Source organism: Conger conger, chromosome 1, assembly GCF_963514075.1.
Source record: "Conger conger chromosome 1, fConCon1.1, whole genome shotgun sequence".
NCBI lineage: Eukaryota > Metazoa > Chordata > Actinopteri > Anguilliformes > Congridae > Conger > Conger conger.
In genome coordinates this window covers 31,626,359-31,647,718 of record NC_083760.1, presented here as the reverse complement: position 1 = coordinate 31,647,718, position 21,360 = coordinate 31,626,359, and the positions used below count along the sequence as shown (strand labels likewise).

Below are 21,360 nucleotides of genomic sequence, written 5' to 3'. Positions count from 1 at the left end.
CCCTGCTATATGGGAAGTCTGCCAGGACAGAAACAGCTGGCTTATAGCTGCAAGTAAGAGGCAATTTCAGGCTAACGATCATTGAGTTATACAGTAGTTTACCACAGAACCAAATGCTAAACAGTACAGGTGCTCTTCACTGGTACAAGAGTGACATTCTGGTTTTTGAAATCCTATGGTTAGGGAACTGGAGGTCATGAGATTATAATCAGTTTTTTCATAATACTGTGTGCTTATACAGTACAACAAAAAATGTAAATGTAACCAAAAAAAAAAGACTTCACAAAGGAGCTTCTTCTACGATTCTTTTCCTCTCCTTCTCGCCTGTTTGGAACACTAAATCATATTAATTTTAGGTGCTCACTGCTGAAATCGCAGTGACATATTTAGGAGTACACAGGAGCATGTGGCCTGAACAGGTGGCACCAAACACTAGCACCAAACAACCAGTAGGGGTCGTTGGCAAACGATGAGATGCTAATCCTCGCCAGCTAACAACCTCCCTTCCCTAGACAACACTAGTGCCAATTGTAATTTGCCCTGCAGGCAACACTGCCATGTTCCAGCTTCAAAATCACACCGTCCTAATGCGCCAATCCCCACACTGCGTTAACACGGTGATCCACCCAGCAGCCCCATAGGGATAAATATTAATTACAGATCCCACTGGTTAGGAAATATAATTTGCATTTTAGTCATTTGGCAGACGCTGCATAGGTTCTTCCACAGGTTAAAGCATCAAATCCATAACTTGTAAAATACACACGAAGGGCTCTTCTAAACAATTAGGACAACAGTCATCATAAGTGCAATTATTATTCTTTTCTAAAAACATTTTTTTGGGGGGTTAGACAAGAGGGATATTGGAGGGGAGGGGGGGAGGAAATCAGGAGGGAGGACTAAGGTATAGTTTGAAAAGGTGTGTTTTTAGTCTGCGTCAAAATACGGGGAGGGATTCTGCCGACCTGACAGTAGTAGGCAAGTCATTCCACCACTGAGGAACCAGAACAGAAAACAGGCATGAACGTGCAGCTCGACCGCCCGGTGCACGTAGAGAGGGAACCATAAGGCGACCAGAGCTGGCAGACCGGAGTGGTCTAGCTGGGGAGTAGGGAGTGATTAAAGATTGTATGTAGGGGCAGTCCACTTAGCAGCCTGAAATTCCAACACTAGGGCCTTGAAGCGGATGCATGCGGCAATAGGATAGCCAGTGGAGGCCAAAACGGAGTGGGGTGACATGACACGACCTGGGCTGATTGGTGATCAGGCCGGCTGCAGCATTCTGGACCAGCTGGAGGAGCTTGATGGCACAAGCTGGGAGACCGGCCAAGAGGGAATTGCAGTAATCGAGGCGGGAAATGATGAGCGCCTGTACTAGGAGCTGGGTGGCTTTCTCCATCAGGAGATGACGGATACGGCGTATATTGTATCGGAAGAACCTGAAGGTTCTGGCAGTGGAGGATACATGTGGATCAAGGGTGAGGTGGTTATCAATAGTCACCCCAAGATTCTTGGTCATATGGGAGGAAGATACTACAAAGTCCTCAACAATCAGTGAGAGGTCGGTTCTTGGAGAGGACTTAGCAGGGATGTAGAGAAGCTCAGTCTTGCCAAGGTTAAGCTTCAGGTGGTGGGAAGTCATCCATGCAGAGATATCAGCCAAGCAGGCAGAGATCTATGTGGTGACCTGGGTATTGGGGGGGGGAGGAAAGTAAGAGTTGAGTGTCATCATCATAAGCATGATAAGAAAAGCCATGGGAAGAGATAATAGAACCAAGAGACATGGTGTCTAGTGAGAAGAGGAGAGGACAAAGAACTGAGCCCTGCGGGACTCCAATTTGTAGGGGGTGTGGGTCAGAGACTGAGTCTCTCCAAGTCACCTGGTATGAACGACCAGAGAGGTAGGAAGAAAACCATGCCAGTGCAGAGCCTGTGACACCCATCCCAGTCAGCGATGAGAGCAGAATCCCATGGTTGACTGCATCGAAGGCGGCCGACAGGTCAAGGAAGATGAGGACAAAGGGGAGGGATTTGGCTTTAGCAGAGTGCAGTGCCTGCGAGCAGGGCGGTCTCAGTGGAGTGGCCACTCTTGGAGCCGGACTGGTTGGGATCATGAAGATTGTTCTGGAGAAGATAAGATGACAGTTGGCAGCAGACAACCCGTTCCAGAAAGGGAAAAAGGGAGACAGGCTGGTAGTTATTCAGAGCAGTAGGTTTTTTGCGCAGGGGAGTGACTCTTAAGGGAAGAGGGCATAGTGCCGGAAGAAAGGGAGGTGTTGATCAGAGAGGAGAGAAAAGGGAGAAAATTAGAGATGGATTGTGGAAGGGGAGAAGGGATGGGGTCAAGAGGACAGGTGGTTGGGCGGTGGGATGTGAGGAGTTTCAAAGTGTCGGAGTCAGAGAGGAGAAAAGGAGGATAGGGAGTTGGGGAAGGTAGGAGGTCAGCAGGGGGAGAGGGTGGGGAGAAGGAATTGCCTTCTTTTCAGAGAAGGAGACAAAGTCGTCAGCTGTGAGCGATGAGGGAGGTGGGGGGAGGGGGGAGGGGGTGCGAGAAGAGAGGAGAAGGTTGAAAACAGTTAGTGAGGGTTAGAGGCAGCTGCGTTAATTTTAGAGTGAAAGAAGGAAGATTTAGCAAGAGAGACAGAGGAACAGAAAGATGATAGGAGGGCATGGAAGGGAGGGAGACAGGACCTTTTCCATTTTCTCTCCGCAGTTTGGTTTGGTCAGCTCCGAGAGCATCAGAAAGGCAAGGACTGTGGAGGGAAGCCCGGGCTAGTTTGCTAGTGAGGGGACACAGAGAGTCAAAGGAAGATGAGAGAGAGGACATGAGGGTTGTGGCAGCATCGACGGGAGACAGTCGAGAGAAAGACTCCACAGATAGTAGGGAGAAGAGGATTGCAGATGAGAGGGTGGAGGTAGACAGGTGGTGTAGGTTGCGGCAACAGGTGACAGTGGATGGTGGGAGGGATGGATAAGTGTTAGAGGAGAGTGGAAGAGAAAAAGAGATGAAGGAGTGGTCAGATATATGGAGTGGTGTTACAAAAATTGTGCAGCTCCTTGTGAAGACCAGGTCAAGAAGGTTGCCTGCTTTGTGGGTGGGAAGAGAATGTTGTCAAAAGATGTAAGGAGGGAGAGAAAGGTAGACTGGGTGGACTCTGAGTTCTGGTTGAAGTCACCCAGGAGGATCAGGGGAGTGCCATTTACAAACTAGAGCTTCTTCCAGCCTTCCTCTCCAGAGCATGACGTCAACTGTTTATTTTGCAACCCAAATTTAAGGACTATAAACACAGGCAGAGTGAACCTCTGTCAGTGAGCCTTTTGCAATGATAGGAAGGGATTTACAAAGGTCTTGTAACAATGTTTTAACACAAAAATCTTACCTATTGTACATTTAATACCAGGTTGCCATTAGCACCTAGAGTCTGTGATTCAGAGCTTCCCGGTCATGCATCACCTTCCCTATTTATTTCAGGTGCACCTTGGAACACGTTGCTATTTTGTCATTACATACTTTTATCATAATGCCTGTGTCAGCTCTGGGGCTAAGTCACTGTTCCACCTTGTTCCATTCCTCTTAGCTGGTGATACAATCTTTATTTTTGCCACATGACTCCAGGAACAAAATGTGATACAGCCCCTCCCCCACCCATTCCCTGCTCTCTCATCCTCAGCACCTTTTCTGTTTTGACTTTTAACGTAGGAGATTAAATATTGTGATATCACGCAATGAGCCAGGTGTTCTCCTTCAAACATGCCCTGACTCTACTTGGAGCCATTGGCACCAAATCCTTTTTTTATTTTTTTGGCTGCGATAGAAGGCTTTCATAAACACACGTAGACAGATGTGCAATTGGTAGATGAATGAACAAGGGCCCAAAAGTAAAGCAAGAAAACATTGAAAAACACTGTCAGCTTTAGTATTTCTGTGTATTTTAGTCAAACACACTCGCCTCACCAACTGGAAGGGGTGGAAGAGGGATTATATCAAACATGCCAACCTGTAGTCTTCACGTCACGAGGAGAATGCTGAGTTTCAGGGGAACTAATTTCTTACTATGTGGTGAACATTCTACACCAGGGATGTGATTTTATCATTTAATTCCTTTACGTAAATTACCAGCAAGTGTAAGCGTGAATCCAGCACACCATATCATTTCACAATTAAATTAGCAAGTTCAAAGGTGTGAGTGAGCGTGTGAATGTCCATTACAGAAAGTGAAATTAATTGTTATTAGTTCCCTAGACTGAGGACAGTTGGTCTTGACATAATCTCGAGTGTGATCTAGATCCAACAAAACACCTACCCCCAATTCCGCGGTGCCATGCCTTGAATAATGACATGCCTGTCAGTATTGCTGTAGTGAATTTCAGGCATCATTGAATGTTTCTTACAAAAGATGATAGCACCTGCTAGAGCGTTAATTAGTTTAATTAAAGTTTTTAAAGTGTGATTTTGCTTGTCACAAATGTGTCTTTAAAAAGATTTTCTTTTGTAAAAAGGTGTAGACCATGACACTTTAACAATGTAAAAAAAACACTGTGGGAACATCACTGCATTAATATTCAGCACAGCCAAACATAACTCCACTGTAATGTTTCAAAAGTTCTAATAACATTTTGAACAAGCTGTGAGATTAGGTCCCCTGGTTGGAGGCCTTGGTCATTGGCTTAGCATGCTAATCATATAACTTGTGTCAGTCAGTGGATGGTGAGGGATTTGAGGCATTTGGCAATTTCCCTTTAATCGTTTGCATTGTATCCTTCCTATTCCCAAGGCTCTTATGGTTTAATTAACTGTGGTTCCACATAAAAGACTAGTAGGAAAACAGTTGTATATTAACTAATGGATATTTCTCACTGGCTGCTGACAATCCTTCACTACTTTTAAAACCCAATGCTGAACAAGAACATTTCTAAAACGGTTTTGATATCCATTCCAAGCTTGTACAGAGCTCACAGGAGCAATTATCATCCGTCATGGAGCCTGACATGGTACATCACCTAACTTTGTATGCCACAAGCCATTAAAAGAGCTGACTCACTGCTGAAACTAATGTTTTTGCATAAGCTTCAAAAATTATAAACGGTTGATTATGAGAATCTTATGAACATTTTATATGGCAAAGAATTTACACAAAATGAAGAAAAACAAACCAACCTCCAAAAATCACTGGATGTAACAGACACCTATGCAACTTAAAAACCGCCAAAACAGCTACACTGAACCCACATCCATGCAAAGTTGCATGTGGCTTTTGTGGGAGTGCCCCAAGATCTATACTAAACATAAATATTAGGACATTTTATCAAGACATATGTGAAGCTGAAAGATGCACTAACACTTTTTCAGTGGGTTGTAACACATAATGTTATGTGGCCTCCAAACAGAGCTCCAGCTCATAACGCATTGGTGTTCATCATTTTGGGGTACAGAGCTTTGGCAGTCTTTACAGTATTAGCCTGTAGTTCAGGCTGTTTTCAAACTCAGCCCTGGGGAACTACTGTGTAAGCAGTTTTTTCCAACAAATCACTTGATAAATTAAGGTTGCTGAGAACAAATATCTGTCTTAATCTTATTTTTTGTTAAATAATTTTCATGCTCCACAAAGGGTTTAACATTCGTGACCAGGTACCTCTGTTGTTGGAAATTAGGATCTCACTAGTCAGGTCAGTCTCACTAGGACATTACTATGGAGATTCCAGTGATGCTACAATCAAATTTAGCAAGAATTTGTCACATTTTCTCGCTACTGTCTAACTTTTTTGTCCATGAATACCAAAATGCCTTAAGTGCCTGGACATTGACATTTGTGATCTCAGCTTCTCAACAGCCATTTTAAATCTTTCATAGCTATTATTATGTTCTCTGGTGCCGAGTATCAAGAGGGACAGAAATGTACAGGAAATTATATTGTGTGTAGCATGGTGCGCTACAAATAATGAGATGATTTGACATTTTGAGCAATGCATATTTATAAACACTGAAAATGAAATCATTTCTTCTTTGTGAATACTTCTGGGGAAAAAGGAACCGGATAAATCTGATACATAATTAAAGTATCTATGTACAGCTATAAATACAAACACACGTAACATTTTTAGACAGCAGCATTGCTTTCACTTCAATTTTATGGCAATCCTCTATTCAAGAAGAAATCTCTAGCCCCCTTCATCTGTCATGCTCTCCCCCAGCACCCCTTGTCAGCTCAGAATCACTATCTTTCTTCCTCTCCTCTTCTCCTCCCTCTGTTCTTCTGAGTCATACCATTCTTTACTTGTCCCCCAGAGTTATGTTCTCTTTCCTGCGCAAAAGCCCTCTCCCTGTCAGAAATATTTGATACACAAGCTGACAGATTCATTACATGGCCTGTAACTTATCAGCACAATTGCACATTTGCATATTTGGTGTCCTCATTTCCTGCAATTACTAAATGATTCACATTCATATCACAGTAATAATTATCATTACAATGGGCATACACAATATATATAGGTATATATATATATATATATATATATATATATATATATATATATATATATATATATATATATATATATATATATATAGTGTGTGCTCCAGAATTATTGGCACCCCTGAAAATAAATCTTCATAAAAACTTTATTAATGATTCAACGGAACCGACCAAAGTCTTACATTTTTCCCCCAAAAAACAGGTTCCACAATTATTGGCAGCCCCGGTTTAATACCCCTGGCAATGATGACAGCCATTAGTATTTTCTTATAATTTGTGATAAGGTTAGAAAGCACATTTGCAGGGATTCCTCCATGCACAACTTTTCAGAATCATTGCTCTCCTTGGGATACCCCCCCCTTCAGTTCAGACCACAGGTTTTTCATGGGATTTAAGTCAGAGATGGCCATTGCAGAACATGGTTGCTCTTTTCACTTAATTGTGTGGATTTTGATGTACGCACTGAGTCATCATAGGACAACCTACCTACGACCAAGAATCAGCTTCCTAGCAGAGGTAACTATATTTTCTGCCAAGATTTTCTTGTAGTTTGTCTCCAAAGCATCAATGACCCACTGCCACATTTGACAGAAGGTAGGAGGTGCCATGTTTTTATTTTAGACTTGGTGACGACAAGACACAACCAATCTCTGCAGTTCTTAAATTGTGATACTTATGGCCTCCCTCATGTTCTTCCTTGCCATCTGTGGTGATAATATGCACTTGCATTCTCTTCCTGGCAAGTTTGCAATCCATATGTTTTACGACTTTATTTAAGTGGTATGTTTAACCAGTTTCGTATTTCTTTTGTACACATTACCCACCTTGTGATGGTGAATTACCATCTGGGTCTTCTGAATTGACAGTTCTCCGGCTTTTCCCATGCTGATGGTAGAAAATGGGATTTTGCATGCTTGTTGCATCCAAATGTGTTTGCCAGCGGTGTTTCCACAAAGTATTAAACCGGGTGTGCCAATAATTGTGAAACCTGTTTTATGCGGAAATACAGTGCTGTGCAAGTCCTAGGCTTTCAAACATTCTATATAGATAAGATTCTTTAAAAAACAATTCAAAGAAAGGTCCTAAATAAATGTACTATATATTTTACATTACATTGTATTAATAGTAAAGCAGAACAGTTAAAAATTGAATCAAATCAATATTTTTTTGTGACCACCCTTCGGCGTTAAAACTGCATCACTTCTCTGAGATAGCCAATGCTGTCCTGCAGTTATAAGACAATCAGCAGGGAGGTTGTTCAAAGCACGTTGAAGAACTTGAGCCACAGTTCTTCTGCAGACTTTGGTTGACTCCTTGCTTCTGATATCAGACAGCCTTGATCAAGTTTTTATGTAAAAAGTAGTCAATTGCTGACAGTAATATGTTACTTTTTAAAATTAAATACAAAAATGTCTCCGTAAAATAAAATATATTTATATTATATTTTATATAATATAATAGGAAATTTCAAATGTGTTCTTTTATACTAACACAAAAAAATATATATATATATAATAAAGTCTAGGGTGCCTACTGTATATATATATATTTTTTTTTTTTAAAGACTAGTGTTACTTTATCACTATTTTACACATGTTGGAAAATAAAACTAGTCAATAACTGTATTGCTTTTTAGTTAACATTATTTTTTGTACATATTTATCAGGGGCAGCAATAATTCTGGAGCCCATTGTATATAGAACATACTTTATATATATTGGGCAAAACCACAGAAACATGGTCTGGCCATCAGGACTTTGAGTTTACAAAAAAAAAAAAAAAAAAAAAATTCAGTCCCCATTGTAGGTGCATTGGTCACAAACTGCTAAATTATTTAATTTAGCCATGGGAACAAGTCAAAGCTCACAGACACGGACAAACAGCCCCCAAAAATTACCACAGAATTAAATCAACACTTCTATAACCCAGTCTCAACAAGAACTGTACATCTTGAGCTTCACAGAGCTGGTATTTATGGCACGGCCGCCTTTAGGAAACCGCTTTTATCCAAGGCTAATGCACAAAGACACATAACCCGGTGCAGAGAGCATAAAACCTGGGCCCCAGAGTAATGGAAAAAAGTAATATGGTCTGTTAAGTCATCTTTTATTCTTTTTCCTACATCTGGACAGGTTTACGTTCGCAGAGAGCCAAAGGAAGCCTTCAACCGACAACGTCTACTGCCGACTGTTATATGTACATGGTGGTGGACCTGTAATGGCATGGGTAGCCATCCCATGGGAGTCATTGGGTCTGATGATTGCTCTGAATGGTCCTATAATGGCCAAGGAATATGAAGCCATTTTACAAAGCCACGTGCGCCCTATGGTGCAAATGCTGCTAGACATGGTTCATGCACATCAGGATGAAGTCAAACACTTCTATGTCCTCCACGATCAGCAGATCTAAACATCGTTGCAGTTTTATGGGAAGCTCTGTAGTGCAAATATGAGAATTAGTGCAGTGGTGCTGGCTTGGAGAATGGTCCAATATCCCACTACACACAGTTCAGAACTTGTATGACAGCATTCTAAGAAGGATGGAAGCCATTCTGAAGGTGAATTGTGGCCCTAATACTTACTATTAGTTACTTGATATTCATATTATTGTTACATGTTATTCACTATTTTGTCTAACCCCTGTATATATTTTATATATTTTTGACTGACACCTAGTATATTAAATCAAGTTACTCACGCCCTCATTTCTGTAATGGTGCCACTCTCCTGACATACACATGTTAAATCAATTTTCACCTTTAATCATAAGTCTCTTGTCACTGTAATTTGAGAAGGGTGTAAACAAGCACACACTCTTTATCTCCACTGAAGCGCATGCTTTCAAACACTACTTCCTTTTCACTTCACTGTCCACCAACTGAGTATTTCTGGCACCAGGTCAGGCATAGGAAATAAAGACTGGCCTACAACTGTGAATGAGAGTTCCAGTACTGTGCAAAAGTCTTAGGCACCTGTATAACATTCTGTACAGGTAAGATTCTTTCAAAAATAATTCAATGAAAGGTCCTAAATAAACCTACTATACATTTGACCTTACATTTTAGTAATTTGACAGAATAGTTAAAAACTGAATCAAATCAATAGTTTTTGTGACCACCCTTCGGCGTTAAAACTGCATCACTTATCTGAGATAACCAACGCTGTCCTGCAGTTCTATAAGACAATCAGCAGGGAGGTTGTTCCAAGCATGTTGGAGAATTAACGACAGTTCTTCTGCAGACTTTGGTTGGCTTCTTGCTTCTGATCTCAGACAGCCTTTTTATGTAAAAGGCACTCAATTGCTTACAGTAATATGCTACTAACAAAAAAAAAATTAAATAAAAAAATGTCTCTGTAAAATTAAATCTTTTATTAAACGAATATTTGGAAATCTCAAATGTGTTCTTTTATACTAACACACACACACAAAAATAAACATATATATAATAAAGTCTAGGGTGCCTAAGACTTCTGCACAGTACTGTACAAACAGGTGAAAAATTGTGGATGAAGGTTCCCAGCACATCGTACCGTGCTGGGAACAGGAATCAGAGACAAGGAATCATCATCCTAAAATAGACATACAGCAATTACACCAAAAAGAACATAGACTGCAGCTTTTTTTCTTACCAGAGATCCGTATTCCTTTGTTCAGTGTTAGCATGCGATACATCTTCGAATACAAGTAGTCATGAATTATGGTTCCTGCTTTATGAAACATCTTTAAGCATCTCTCTCCCTCTCTGATCATCTCCCTGCCCCCCTAACCCCCCGTCCACCCAAAAATAGCATCACATTCTTTATCCTCTGATTGCATTTCCTCTTTGTCCTATGCTCTTCATCAGAAAATGTCACAAAATTCTTGCTTAACAAGCAGATTCTCATTCGGGGCAATGATATTTTTCATTTTTTCCACCATACTTCTCCTTCCTCCACCTCTGACCGTAATTGCATATCAATCACAAACATTTTAATTAGTAACATATGTGACATTGTTAATTTTATCCCCATTCAATTTAACTGCCCAGTTTGTAGCTGTCATTCTTATCCCTGTCCTCTGTCAATGTGGGTTCACCATAAGTTTGCACACACATTGAGGAGGACATTTAATGCATAGCTTGTCCAGCCAAACCTGTGGAACACCAGGCTAGGGTAAAATACATTATTGTTTTGGATTCAAATACTTTTCTATGCTCGATTGATCTTGCCTGGTGCAACTGAGCCAACCAAGACGACCAGAAGGTTTTTTGAGAGTACCTCATAGGTTCCAATACACCTGATAAGCTCAGTAAAGTGTAGAAAAGTATTCAAATCCAAAACAATTACATATTTGACCCAGGTGTACAGGTCAAAGCATGGCACCACAGCAGTCCAGTTCCAAAACCCGACTGTGGTGCTTGTCTACAAATTGCGCTTTAACAGACTGAGGCACAAAGTAACCCTGCAACAGGCAGCAAGAATACAATTGAAGCTGATGTTTAATTTTGCCACTAAATTAAAAGGGGGAGAAATTAAGAGGAGAATTAACTTACCATTGAAACATTCAAACACGTCACAGCATCTTCCAGGGGAACCATCACCGTGGGAGATAATGTGGAGTACACTTCCTGCCGAACACTGAGGCAAGCCGCATAGGCCAGGTAAGCATTCACACCTGAAGAAGGCAAGTGAGGACAGAAGAGCACAATTTCAGCCAATAGCCATGTCTGGAAGGGCATAATTTTAGCATATCCCCTCCTTTTAAAGTCTACAATCCCAGCCAACCACTGACTGTGGACATGCACGACAAATAAGCAACCTTGGAAGTGCAATTTTCAGCCAAATGCCACCTGCTTTCCTTGATTGAATTTGCATCATAAAAGTACAGTCTGCCAACCCAAGATTCTTGTGGGGTTGCAGTGTGGATAAGTGGTTAAAGGGTCTGTGCTTCTCAATCAAATAATTGCTGAAGTGCTTGCACAGGTGACTCAGAGGTGTGCTGAAACATGTTTGCTTCAGATTTAGAGATGTGAATGCGTATCCTCCAATATGGTAGATAGAGAGGAATAAACCATTTGAAATGGTGTCAGTTCTGACAAGACAACTTAAAACATGTGATTTTGAATAATTGGGTACTACACTAAAAAAACAAAATACATTGTAATTATTTTGTCTAGAGTTCTCTCATATACTTTTTTGTTATACAATAAGCCACTGGATAATCTTTTAGTTAGGTAATACAGTATCTATAAGTCTGGTTGTTTTTTTAATAAAAATTGCACATTTTCTTGAAAATGTACCCTGGTTAATGTTGTTTGTGACCACAGTAAGGAAACAGTATTTTATTTAATGCAACAAACTGATTTTTATTCTCATTATAAACCACTTTGGCTGGAGTGTAATGTGACACTGTATGACAGAAGTCAACAGGGGGAAATATCCGGCTCATAGAATCTTCCACATTCCAAAGGCAATCATACACCAAAAGGGACCAAAGTCACTGTACATTACTATATTTGCTAAGTCATATATTAACATCATTAACATATTAATATATCCATCCATCCATCCATCCATTATCTGAACCCGCTTATCCTGAACAGGGTCACAGGGGGGCTGGATCCTATCCCAGCATACATTGGGCGAAAGGCAGGAATACACCCTGGACAGGGATTCGAACCCAGGAACTCCTTGCTATGAGGCGGCAGTGCTACCCATTGCACCATCCGTGCCGCCCATATTAATATAGTCCTATAATATTTATTTTACTTAGTTGTTTATGTAAAATATCTATGGCTTACAGGTACAGCAGAAGAGGCTTCTGGAAACAGGTTTTAGTTGATATGGGCTGTAATTCAATAATCCACCATCAAGATAATGATCTCACAAAGCCACCTGTTGGCATAACCCCTGGGTACTGTATGTGTACAATCAGGAATAAAACAAATATTAAACAAACACTATGGTAACATGAAAAATCTTCTTCAGACGTTTCTGCAAAGTAGATTCATTTGAGTCTGGACACACCAGATGAAAAATGATGAGCAGCAGCTCGTTCAGGAAAGAAAAAACAAAACAAAAGGCTTCATTTTGGATGAGTTCATTGCTCAATTATCGTCTGGAGGGAAAGCGAGAAGGTAATGCTTAAAGGAGCCAAACTGAGGCTCAGACGGGATTAAAAACCAGTGCTCTCTCCAATGTGTGGTCGATGAACTTGCAAAATTGAAAGAAACAAGTGGAAAAAATACTGACATACAGTGTTTGCTCAAAGCCACAGCCCTGTGGTGGTCATAACACTCAACCAGCATTGTGTAAGGGGTGAAAACAAGTACCCAATACTTTACTACAAAGGTGATTGACTGGTGTACCACTGAGAGCTTTCACACAATTAAGTATTTCTTTCCAAATTGCATGAAAATCAAGAAGTAAAATGGCAAACACATTAAAATAAGTGGAAACTGTTTTATGCGCTACAATACCGCGTCTGTTCTGACTCCCTAGCAATACGGAGAATGAGCATGGAGCAATGAGACCCACCTCTTTTAGTCGGAAATGTATAGTAAACAAGCTCATATCCAATCAAAGCCTTAGCAGAATCTTCAAGCTGGTCTCACCTGGTCGGTAAGGTGCAACAGCCATCTGCCGTGAGACGCACCTGGGTCTCATAGCTGTCAGGGGGACATTTCACCTGCTGGACTGATGGACACTCCACTGTACTACAGTCCACACTGAACACTAATGGGGAGAAGAACAAGGAGAAGGAGGGAGGGGGCAAGAGGGACAGGGAGGGAGAGGGAAAGGGAGAGGGAGGGAGAGGGAAAGGAAGAGGGAGGGAGAGGGAGAGGGAGAGGGAGAGGGAGGGGGGGAGAGAGGGAGAGGGAGAGGGACAGGGAGTGGGAGGGAGGGAGAGGGAGAGTGAGGGAGAGGGAGAGGGAGAGGGACGGAGAGGGAGAGGGACAGGGAGGGAGGGAGGGAGGAGAGGGAAAGGGGGAGGGAGGGAGGGAGAGGAAGAGGGAGGGAGGGGGAGAGGAAGAGGGAGGGAGGGGGAGAGGAAGAGGGAGGGAGGGGGAGAGGGAGAGTGAGGGAGAGTGAGAGGGAGAGGGAGGGAGGGGGAGAGGGAGAGCGAGAGGGAGGGAGGGGGAGAGGGAGAGCGAGGGAGAGGGAGAGGGAGAGGGAGAGGGTGAGGGAGAGGGAGAGGGTGAGGGAGAGGGAGGGAGGGAGAGAGGGAGGGGGAGAGGGACAGGGGAAGGGAGGGAGGGAGAGGAAGAGAGGGAGAGGGAGAGAGAGAGGGAGAGAGGGGGGAGAGGGACAGGGGAAGGGAGGGAGGGAGAGAGGGAGAGGGAGAGGGAGAGAGAGAAGAGAGAGGGAGAGAGAGGAGAGAGGCATTCGTATCAACTTACATCGATATATTTTAAGCCCACATTAAATTACCCACCTTGCACATGGAAATATGTCCCAGTCTCACAATGTTTTTCTATTTTAAACAAACACAGTTCATATAACAGAGCCACAGTGAGTCAAAGACTGCTTCATGTCATCTTAAAAGGTTTCTCAGAGTGAAAAAACAAGACTTCTCTCCTATCCTAGAGATAGCTACATCTCAGGGACAGCAACCCAGACTCTGCTTCTGTGAGCTCCCTTGCAGAATACTTCTGAAAGTTGCACGATGCGCTAGGGCTTGCTTGCTTATCTTGTTTGTGCCAGCAGGGACATGATTCTGCCATAATATCAGTATTCGTTGCTCTGGGTTCTGGAACAAATTTGTTTTCACAACCTCCTACCTGATATCTATTCTAGCTTCTGACTCCTGACCTTTCTTTTATAGTGAGACCTAAGAAAGCACATGGTCCCTGCAAAGCTTCCTGGTTCAGTGGAGCATGCAAACTTCACCACTTCACAGTGCAAAAGAGTGAAAGCATGGTGTGCAAAGGTATACAGTATACCCCAATACAAAGCTGCGACTTCACAGATTCATATTCATATATTCATGCATTATATAATATGACTTTTCGTTATGTTTATGGGTCTTTCTTGCCCGACTGCCAAATCCGTCAGTTTGAGAAAGCATAGAAAAGGTCAAGTTCTCCTCCACCAATGCACCTGCTGGAAGCAGTTTCTTTCACTTTTCTCACAAACCGAAAAAAGTCCTTTATCGGAGTACATATTGTCATCAGTGGGAGCAGCTAGACGGTGGGTATTCCATAAACCAGACCAGGGTAATCCAGACCAGACCCCTCTCTCCAGACCTTGGTCAAATACTAAATTGTTTTAGATTCAAATACTTTTCTATGCTTTACTGAGCTTGTCTGGTGTATTTGAATCCCTGCCCTCTGGCCCTCTTGGTTGGCTCAATTGCACCAGGAAAGATCAACCGAACACAGAATCCAAAACAATTAAGTATTTGACCCAGGTCTGCCTCTCTCCCTCCCATGGTGATTCTACGACCAATTAACACGACCATTATACGACCATCCAAGGGTCTGCTGGCCACACTGCTGGGGGCATTGATACCAGCGGTATTAACAGGCTGAGCCATCCAGAAGCACCTTAATGCTTGTCATTTTTTAAACTGCCCTCTTTGATGATATATGCCGTACAGAAGTGCCCAGACGGTGAGATCAATAATTTTTTAACAACTGAATAGTGAATGCAATTACTGTTGTTGTCCTAAAGGCAGTAAATGTCTCGTCTTCACAGAATATCGAGCAGAATATGACAGAACTGTAACGTTGCTCTAATGATTAACAATATTCAGTACAATAAAGGCTACACAACATTAATCAGGATTTAATGGCGTGAGGCAATTGTAAAGCAGATCAGTTCGGTTATTTAAACACCTGGTTATAAAGTCCAGGATATAATGGAGCTGACACAGGTCGAAAGCTCACATTACTCTCGACCCTTTACTTCTACAGGAAAAAATACACAAAACCAATACATCCAAGCTACCAATGGCCGTTCCACGTACTCATTCATCTCACTGTCTCTCTCCCTCCCTCCCTCCCTCCCTCCCTCAGCCACATCAGATTTAAAGTCCTGCCGGTGGCTTACGAGGTAGCCAAAGGAGCGTCACGCTTCACCCTCTCTCAGACCCCGCTCTCCGAGAAGACGGATGCATCTGCCAGACGAGCAGATAAACGTCGGTCTACACCGCGCGCCCCTACCCGGCTTGCATTCGTAGAGGTCGCAGCATTCGCCGGGCTTCCCGGAGCCTTTGGAGACCAGGATGTTGAGATAGCCGGGCTGGCACACCTTCCGCAGGCAGCCGGCGGGGCTGCAGATGCAGCGGCTGGGCAGGGGGCAGCACTCCCCGGGCGGGGCGTACCCCTCGATCAGCACCGAGTCCTCAGGACAGCGGGGCGAGAACTGGACCTCGCAGCGAGCCTTCGAGCAGTCCGGCCTCTCCTCTAGAAAGGAAAAACAACACGAAGAGAAGAAGGGTTGAGTCCCGGTTTTGATTCAACATAAACGTTAGCCGATGATGTGAAATGCTCAAAATGTGTTCTTGTCAGTCCTCAGGGAATGCGACACACCTCAGGGAAATGGGACAGAAATGCTAACTTACACATTGTTTACACATTCCCAGTATTAGCTTTTTTTTCACTCTCCACAGACTAGAACTTCAAAGCCCACTTTTTTTCTCCCCCTCTGTTATAAAATAATACATAACAGAGGGGGTGAAAAAGCAAATACAAGTATGCTGCCTCTTCTGAGTGACACGTTCTGAAGACAACCAGTTCATCAAACTGAGCCTGCACTTCAACAGACCTTCAGATCTGCCCCCATCAAAGCCAAAGTGTGTACTACTAACGTCCACATGATAGAAAAGCTTTTATGGAACTGCTGTTTTGTTAACCACAAGGGAGACGAAAGGGAGGAGAGAAGGAGAGAGAGTATGACAATATCATATTATTCCTTGACAACAAACCAAAGAAAGCAAATGATGCGGAGCTGAGGAACCTGGGCATGCCTGAAATTGGAGTTGGGTTACAGAAAGTACCAGTGAGATTTTCAGAGCTTAGCGAACCCCAAGCTATTTCAGAGCAAGTTGTGGAAGGCCAGCTGGAGATCACCGTCTAGATTCCAGTCCTGGAGCAACTGCTTTTGATGGATGTCCCAGGAGAGACCACCTTCCAGAGTTCTAGATGTCCACAGTTTCTCCACAGGTTTTTGAAAGTTTCAAAAACCTCTTAAAGATAGGCAGTTCCGGTTTATATCATGAACAGGAACATTTTATAATTCGTATGCAACTAAAACAACACTGTGTTTAAGGAAATTTGGCAAATACATTCGAAAGGTATTTATATCGTATACAATTCACTTAAATTAAGAAGAAATAGTAGATATAGTAGATATAATAGACATATTCCCTGGTTTATTCAAGTAAGCATCCAATGAATATCCAAAGAATAATCTAGCTATATTATTAGGCACAGAGATATTTGCAGGACAGTGGACTATGTTCCACCAAGAATATATCTTAATTAATTAGGTTTGACTGAGCTGTCAAATGAATGTTACACATTTTCTATCTCAGGACACTGAGATTAATTTGGGTGACAAGCTATTAATTATTATGGGCCCAATAACAATTAACTGAACAACTAATTAAGTTTTCATTTAGTATTAATCAGTATCACTGCTCTGTTTAAGGGGCAGAAATAACTGAAAATAAATCCAAACCTTTATATGCATTTTCTTATTCGTCCAAACATCAATTCAAAGATAATGCATTTAAATAAAAAAATAAAAAAGGTTTTACAGTAGATGAAGATTCAATAAAATGGCAGGTTTTTTGTGGCATATGTTCATATGTTCTTGCTTACAGACACCAGTGCTTTTAATTGCTGGACTTGTTTTTGTAAATGAAACCGCTGAGCATTAAAATATGTACAATTCTGAAGTTCTAGTTTCTAGTGTTAAAGTTTTGGCAGGAATGTGGCACATTCTGTTTTGCTGCATGGTGTAAAACAGTCTTTCTTTTGGAAATGTTTCTTGGAAAAGTAGGACTGGTATCCACATATTTCCCTGGGAATTACCTGTGATAAAACTGGCTACAGCGCAACAACCTCTTCTGAAGACTAGATATGTGACCAAAATAAAAATAGCTAAGTACTATTTTTATTACAATTTAAATTTGTAATCTTTCATGGCTCAAATTCAGACACAACATGTGTGTCAGCACAAATAGGGTGGAATTCAATAAGCAAAGAGCGCTTGCTGCGAATCTTACCAAGCTTTAAGTGCTGTTGAATTATATCCACCGTTTAATGGCAAATGTCTTTTTCAGCCCCAGTAATTTTCCATATTGCCAGAAGCTGGTGGCCAAGAAAAACCACATGGGGTTTCTGATTAAAATAAATGCTCTTTCAAAACACCTGGCCATTTCTATAAAAAAAACCTGCTCACTTCTGCTCTCATTGTTAAAATATAGATAAGAGTTGCACCAAATCAATTTTTTAAATTACAATCCAGTTAGGTGGATAGCACGTGTAGCCTTTGACCCCACTGGATTTAGAAGATTCTGCTTTCACTATATCTTGTAAAAAAAAAAAGATATATATGTATACACATATATCAGTTTTTCACCAGTTCATTACATATTATGGATCTGTAGTTCAGCTCAGAGTATTGACAGCTTCCCCTTTAGAACCACATTTTTCAGTTGATTAGGAATGCTTTTTTTTATTATTATTATTATTATCGATAGAGGTGCATGGTAGCATAACACCATCATTTCCACTAAAAACCCACAGGTTCCAAGATAAAGTGCTGAATTTTGTGTCAACAATTTCGATGCTGAATTTCTCCTCAGTAATCATAATAACGAGTTAGAACCTTGGGACATGGCAGTTTAATTTAGAGGTGGCTACAGTATTTTGCCATGCATCCAAAACTGTCATCGCAAAATTACATGTATATTTGTTAAATAAAATGTATAAAAATGAAATGTTTTTACATACAGTAACAATGACGTGGCAATGTACAGTCAAATTCAACAGTCTTTGGTTTTCAGGGAACACAAAACTATAAAATATAGAAAGGATGTAAGAAAACACAACTTGATTTCCTCTTTAGCATTGCCTGCTCAAATTTTCATTTTAAAAGTACAAACATTGTATTGCTATTAGACAAAGAAATTTAAATATAGCCAAATAATTCAATTGAACTAAGTCATATAAATGAGCTTGCAAACTTATACATAAAAAAGTACAGTGTTTTTATGGAAAGAAAGAAAATAAAAACATACTTTATTCTATTCCTATGAGGATACACTAATTACTGGTTCATAAAATGTGAGGCCAAGGAAACAAAACTGAAATATTTTGCGGAATTAATAGCTTGGATTCATTTCTATTCCTTCCCTGAGAGCTCAGTAGCTGAAACACGATAACACTGCGCAGAATTGTGGGTAATTACCTATGGCTGACTCTAGTGAAAGGCACACTTACAGAAAAGGAAGGCAATTAACAGCTAACTGTGCATTTATAAACTTGGAATGTGTAAACGCTTGCCACAAAATGGCCGGTCACAAAAACATTCAAGAGCAAGTGGATAACAAGTGCACAACCAGTCCACCTGGGACATGGTTAAATAACGTTTCCCTACACATTGCCACCATAATAAGCAGTAAAGTACATCCTCCAAGGTAATATTATCCCCCCTACTGTTGTGGAATCATTCTGACCTCATCAGCAAGGCAAACTTTTCCACCAGTTCCTCTGGAAACCACCTTTAACTGCATGTTGTCCCCCTTTTCTATGGGGGAAAGAAAAAGGAATAATAACACAATTGGTACTGCAGAGCAGCCAAGCATGAAGGCCACATTGTTGACTGGCACTTGTTATTTAGGTGCACGCAATTGATTGCACGCATGTTATGTCCATTTCATATTTGTAATCTAATACGCGTAAAGCGCGTGTGTGTGTGAGTCTCCAAACACCTGATCCCGCTTAGAAAAAGATTAATTTGGCGATGAAAGAAGCAGTCTGTTCATCATTTTGCAATTATGTCAATTGTAACAACCAAGAAATTTGATGCAAGATAATGGAAAGCAATGGTGATAAAAGAGCTGAGCAAAATACTCAAAATCGGTAAATGAAAGCAAGAAACATCTGTAGCGTGGTGGTTAAGGTACACGACTGGGACCCGCAAGGTCGGTGGTTCGATCCCCGGTGTAACCACAATAAGATCCACACAGCCGTTGGGACCTTCCATTGCTCCAGGGGAGGATTGTCTCCTGCTTAGTCTAATCAACTGTACGTCACTCTGGATAAGAGTGTCTGCCAAACGTCATTAACGTAATGTAATGTCTTGAAGTTCTTTATAAAATGTAGCCCTGTTCGTTTTACGGAATTCTCGCTCAAGGGTGTTTTCTGAATCAGAAACTGTTTTACAGTTTCATTACATTTACTTGTAATAAACAGCTTTTTCTCAACAAACATGCTTTAATAACACACATTCAGAGGCTGCAGTGAAAACACCAGAGAGGCTTTGAAGCTGAATCTGAAAATTGAAAGCTGTAGACTACTTCGCTCTTAAGCAATGTGTTTACTGAATTGCACTGTTTATCTCATGAACATCAAAGGCATAACAGTGTCATTTAACAAAGGCTAGATTACAGAAAATGGTTGCTATGCAACAGACTAGCTGAGACCTCCTCGCCCCACCATAACATAACTGCGTTGTTTTAAAATCATATATCGATTTGAGATGTTCACGGAAAAAAACAACAAAAACATTGAAAACTTTATATATCACTCTTTGAAGTTTGGTAATTGAACAGAGCGCATGCAGTTGCTTAAGAGAAACAACTTTTGATGTGGAAGAAGAGAGGAGGAGCACCTTTAATTTCACAGTGAAAAACAAGATGCTACTCTATACCTTTTTATGGCTGCTGTTCAATCACTGTTCACAAGCTGGACAAGAACTGCATCTTTGAAGGGACTAGAGAAAAAGGTACCCCTAAGTGCTATTAAAGATAATATTCTGGTGCCCCTGTGGGGACTACATAGCATAGTATGTATAACTCACACATAATATCGCTCCCTGTAAGCCACCATTGTAAGGTCTTATAGTAAAGACTTTCCATCTCAGCTAACTGAGTTCAACTACAGTAGTTTAAGAGGCCAGAAGTAGAAGGGAGTGCTTATTAGGCTAAGTCACATGGGTGTAATTACCCATGCTAATCTCATACATTTCTGCTATAAGCCTATAATCCGACTACTACAATCTGACTGCTTACTACCTCTCTCATGGTGCAGCAATCCCTGACACCACAACTGGTTCAATTCTACACAGCCATTATCCAAAGCATCTTATCACTGTCAATCACTCAATCAGTCTGCTATGAAAGCACAGAAAATGGAAAGGATCTTCACAAAAAGGCTATGCACAGGTTATACCCCCCTCCCTGGACTCCATATACGATCAACGTATCGTCAAGAGCACAACCAAGATTATTAAGCACTCCCTTAAGCCAGCAATTAATGTTGTTTCTTTACAGTGAATTGCATTAATTAACAGCTATAAACAAATTCTACCAGCCTAGCTGTGTGGCAATAAAAGAAACTTCAAAAGTTGAATATACGGAAAAGCAACCAAATTACAACTTAACATACTACTGAAATCGTCCAAGATCGCTGCCATCGTGTTAGGCTTATACTGTTACCTTGTATTACTAGTGCATGAAGAAGAGCCATTGTCCAGATAACAATAGCAAGCTACAGAATGACAGCTTGTGCAAGCTTAGTGTACTCACATTTAAACAAACTTGTTTTGCCACTGTTAGGGTAATATTACTGTACATATTAATTATGAAAAGTAAATTTCATCCTATTGGTTAGCTGGCTATCTATATTCATCTTGGTATAAATATGAAAGGTATAATAGAGCCACTGGCTGTA

General features: G+C 41.2%; 1 protein-coding gene across 5 annotated transcripts in view; it reads right to left on the bottom strand.

The window, feature by feature from the left end:
- Positions 1-21,360, bottom strand: part of crim1 (cysteine rich transmembrane BMP regulator 1 (chordin-like)) — a 134,775-nt gene that overhangs the window by 37,703 nt on the left and 75,712 nt on the right. For all 5 annotated transcript variants that reach the window (XM_061247202.1, XM_061247203.1, XM_061247205.1 and 2 more), the window contains 3 exons: positions 15,619-15,861; positions 13,069-13,189; positions 11,008-11,129 (listed from right to left, as the gene is read on the bottom strand). In XM_061247202.1, coding sequence (XP_061103186.1) covers positions 11,008-11,129; positions 13,069-13,189; positions 15,619-15,861 — 486 coding nt within the window. The remainder of the gene's footprint in view (positions 1-11,007; positions 11,130-13,068; positions 13,190-15,618; positions 15,862-21,360) is intronic.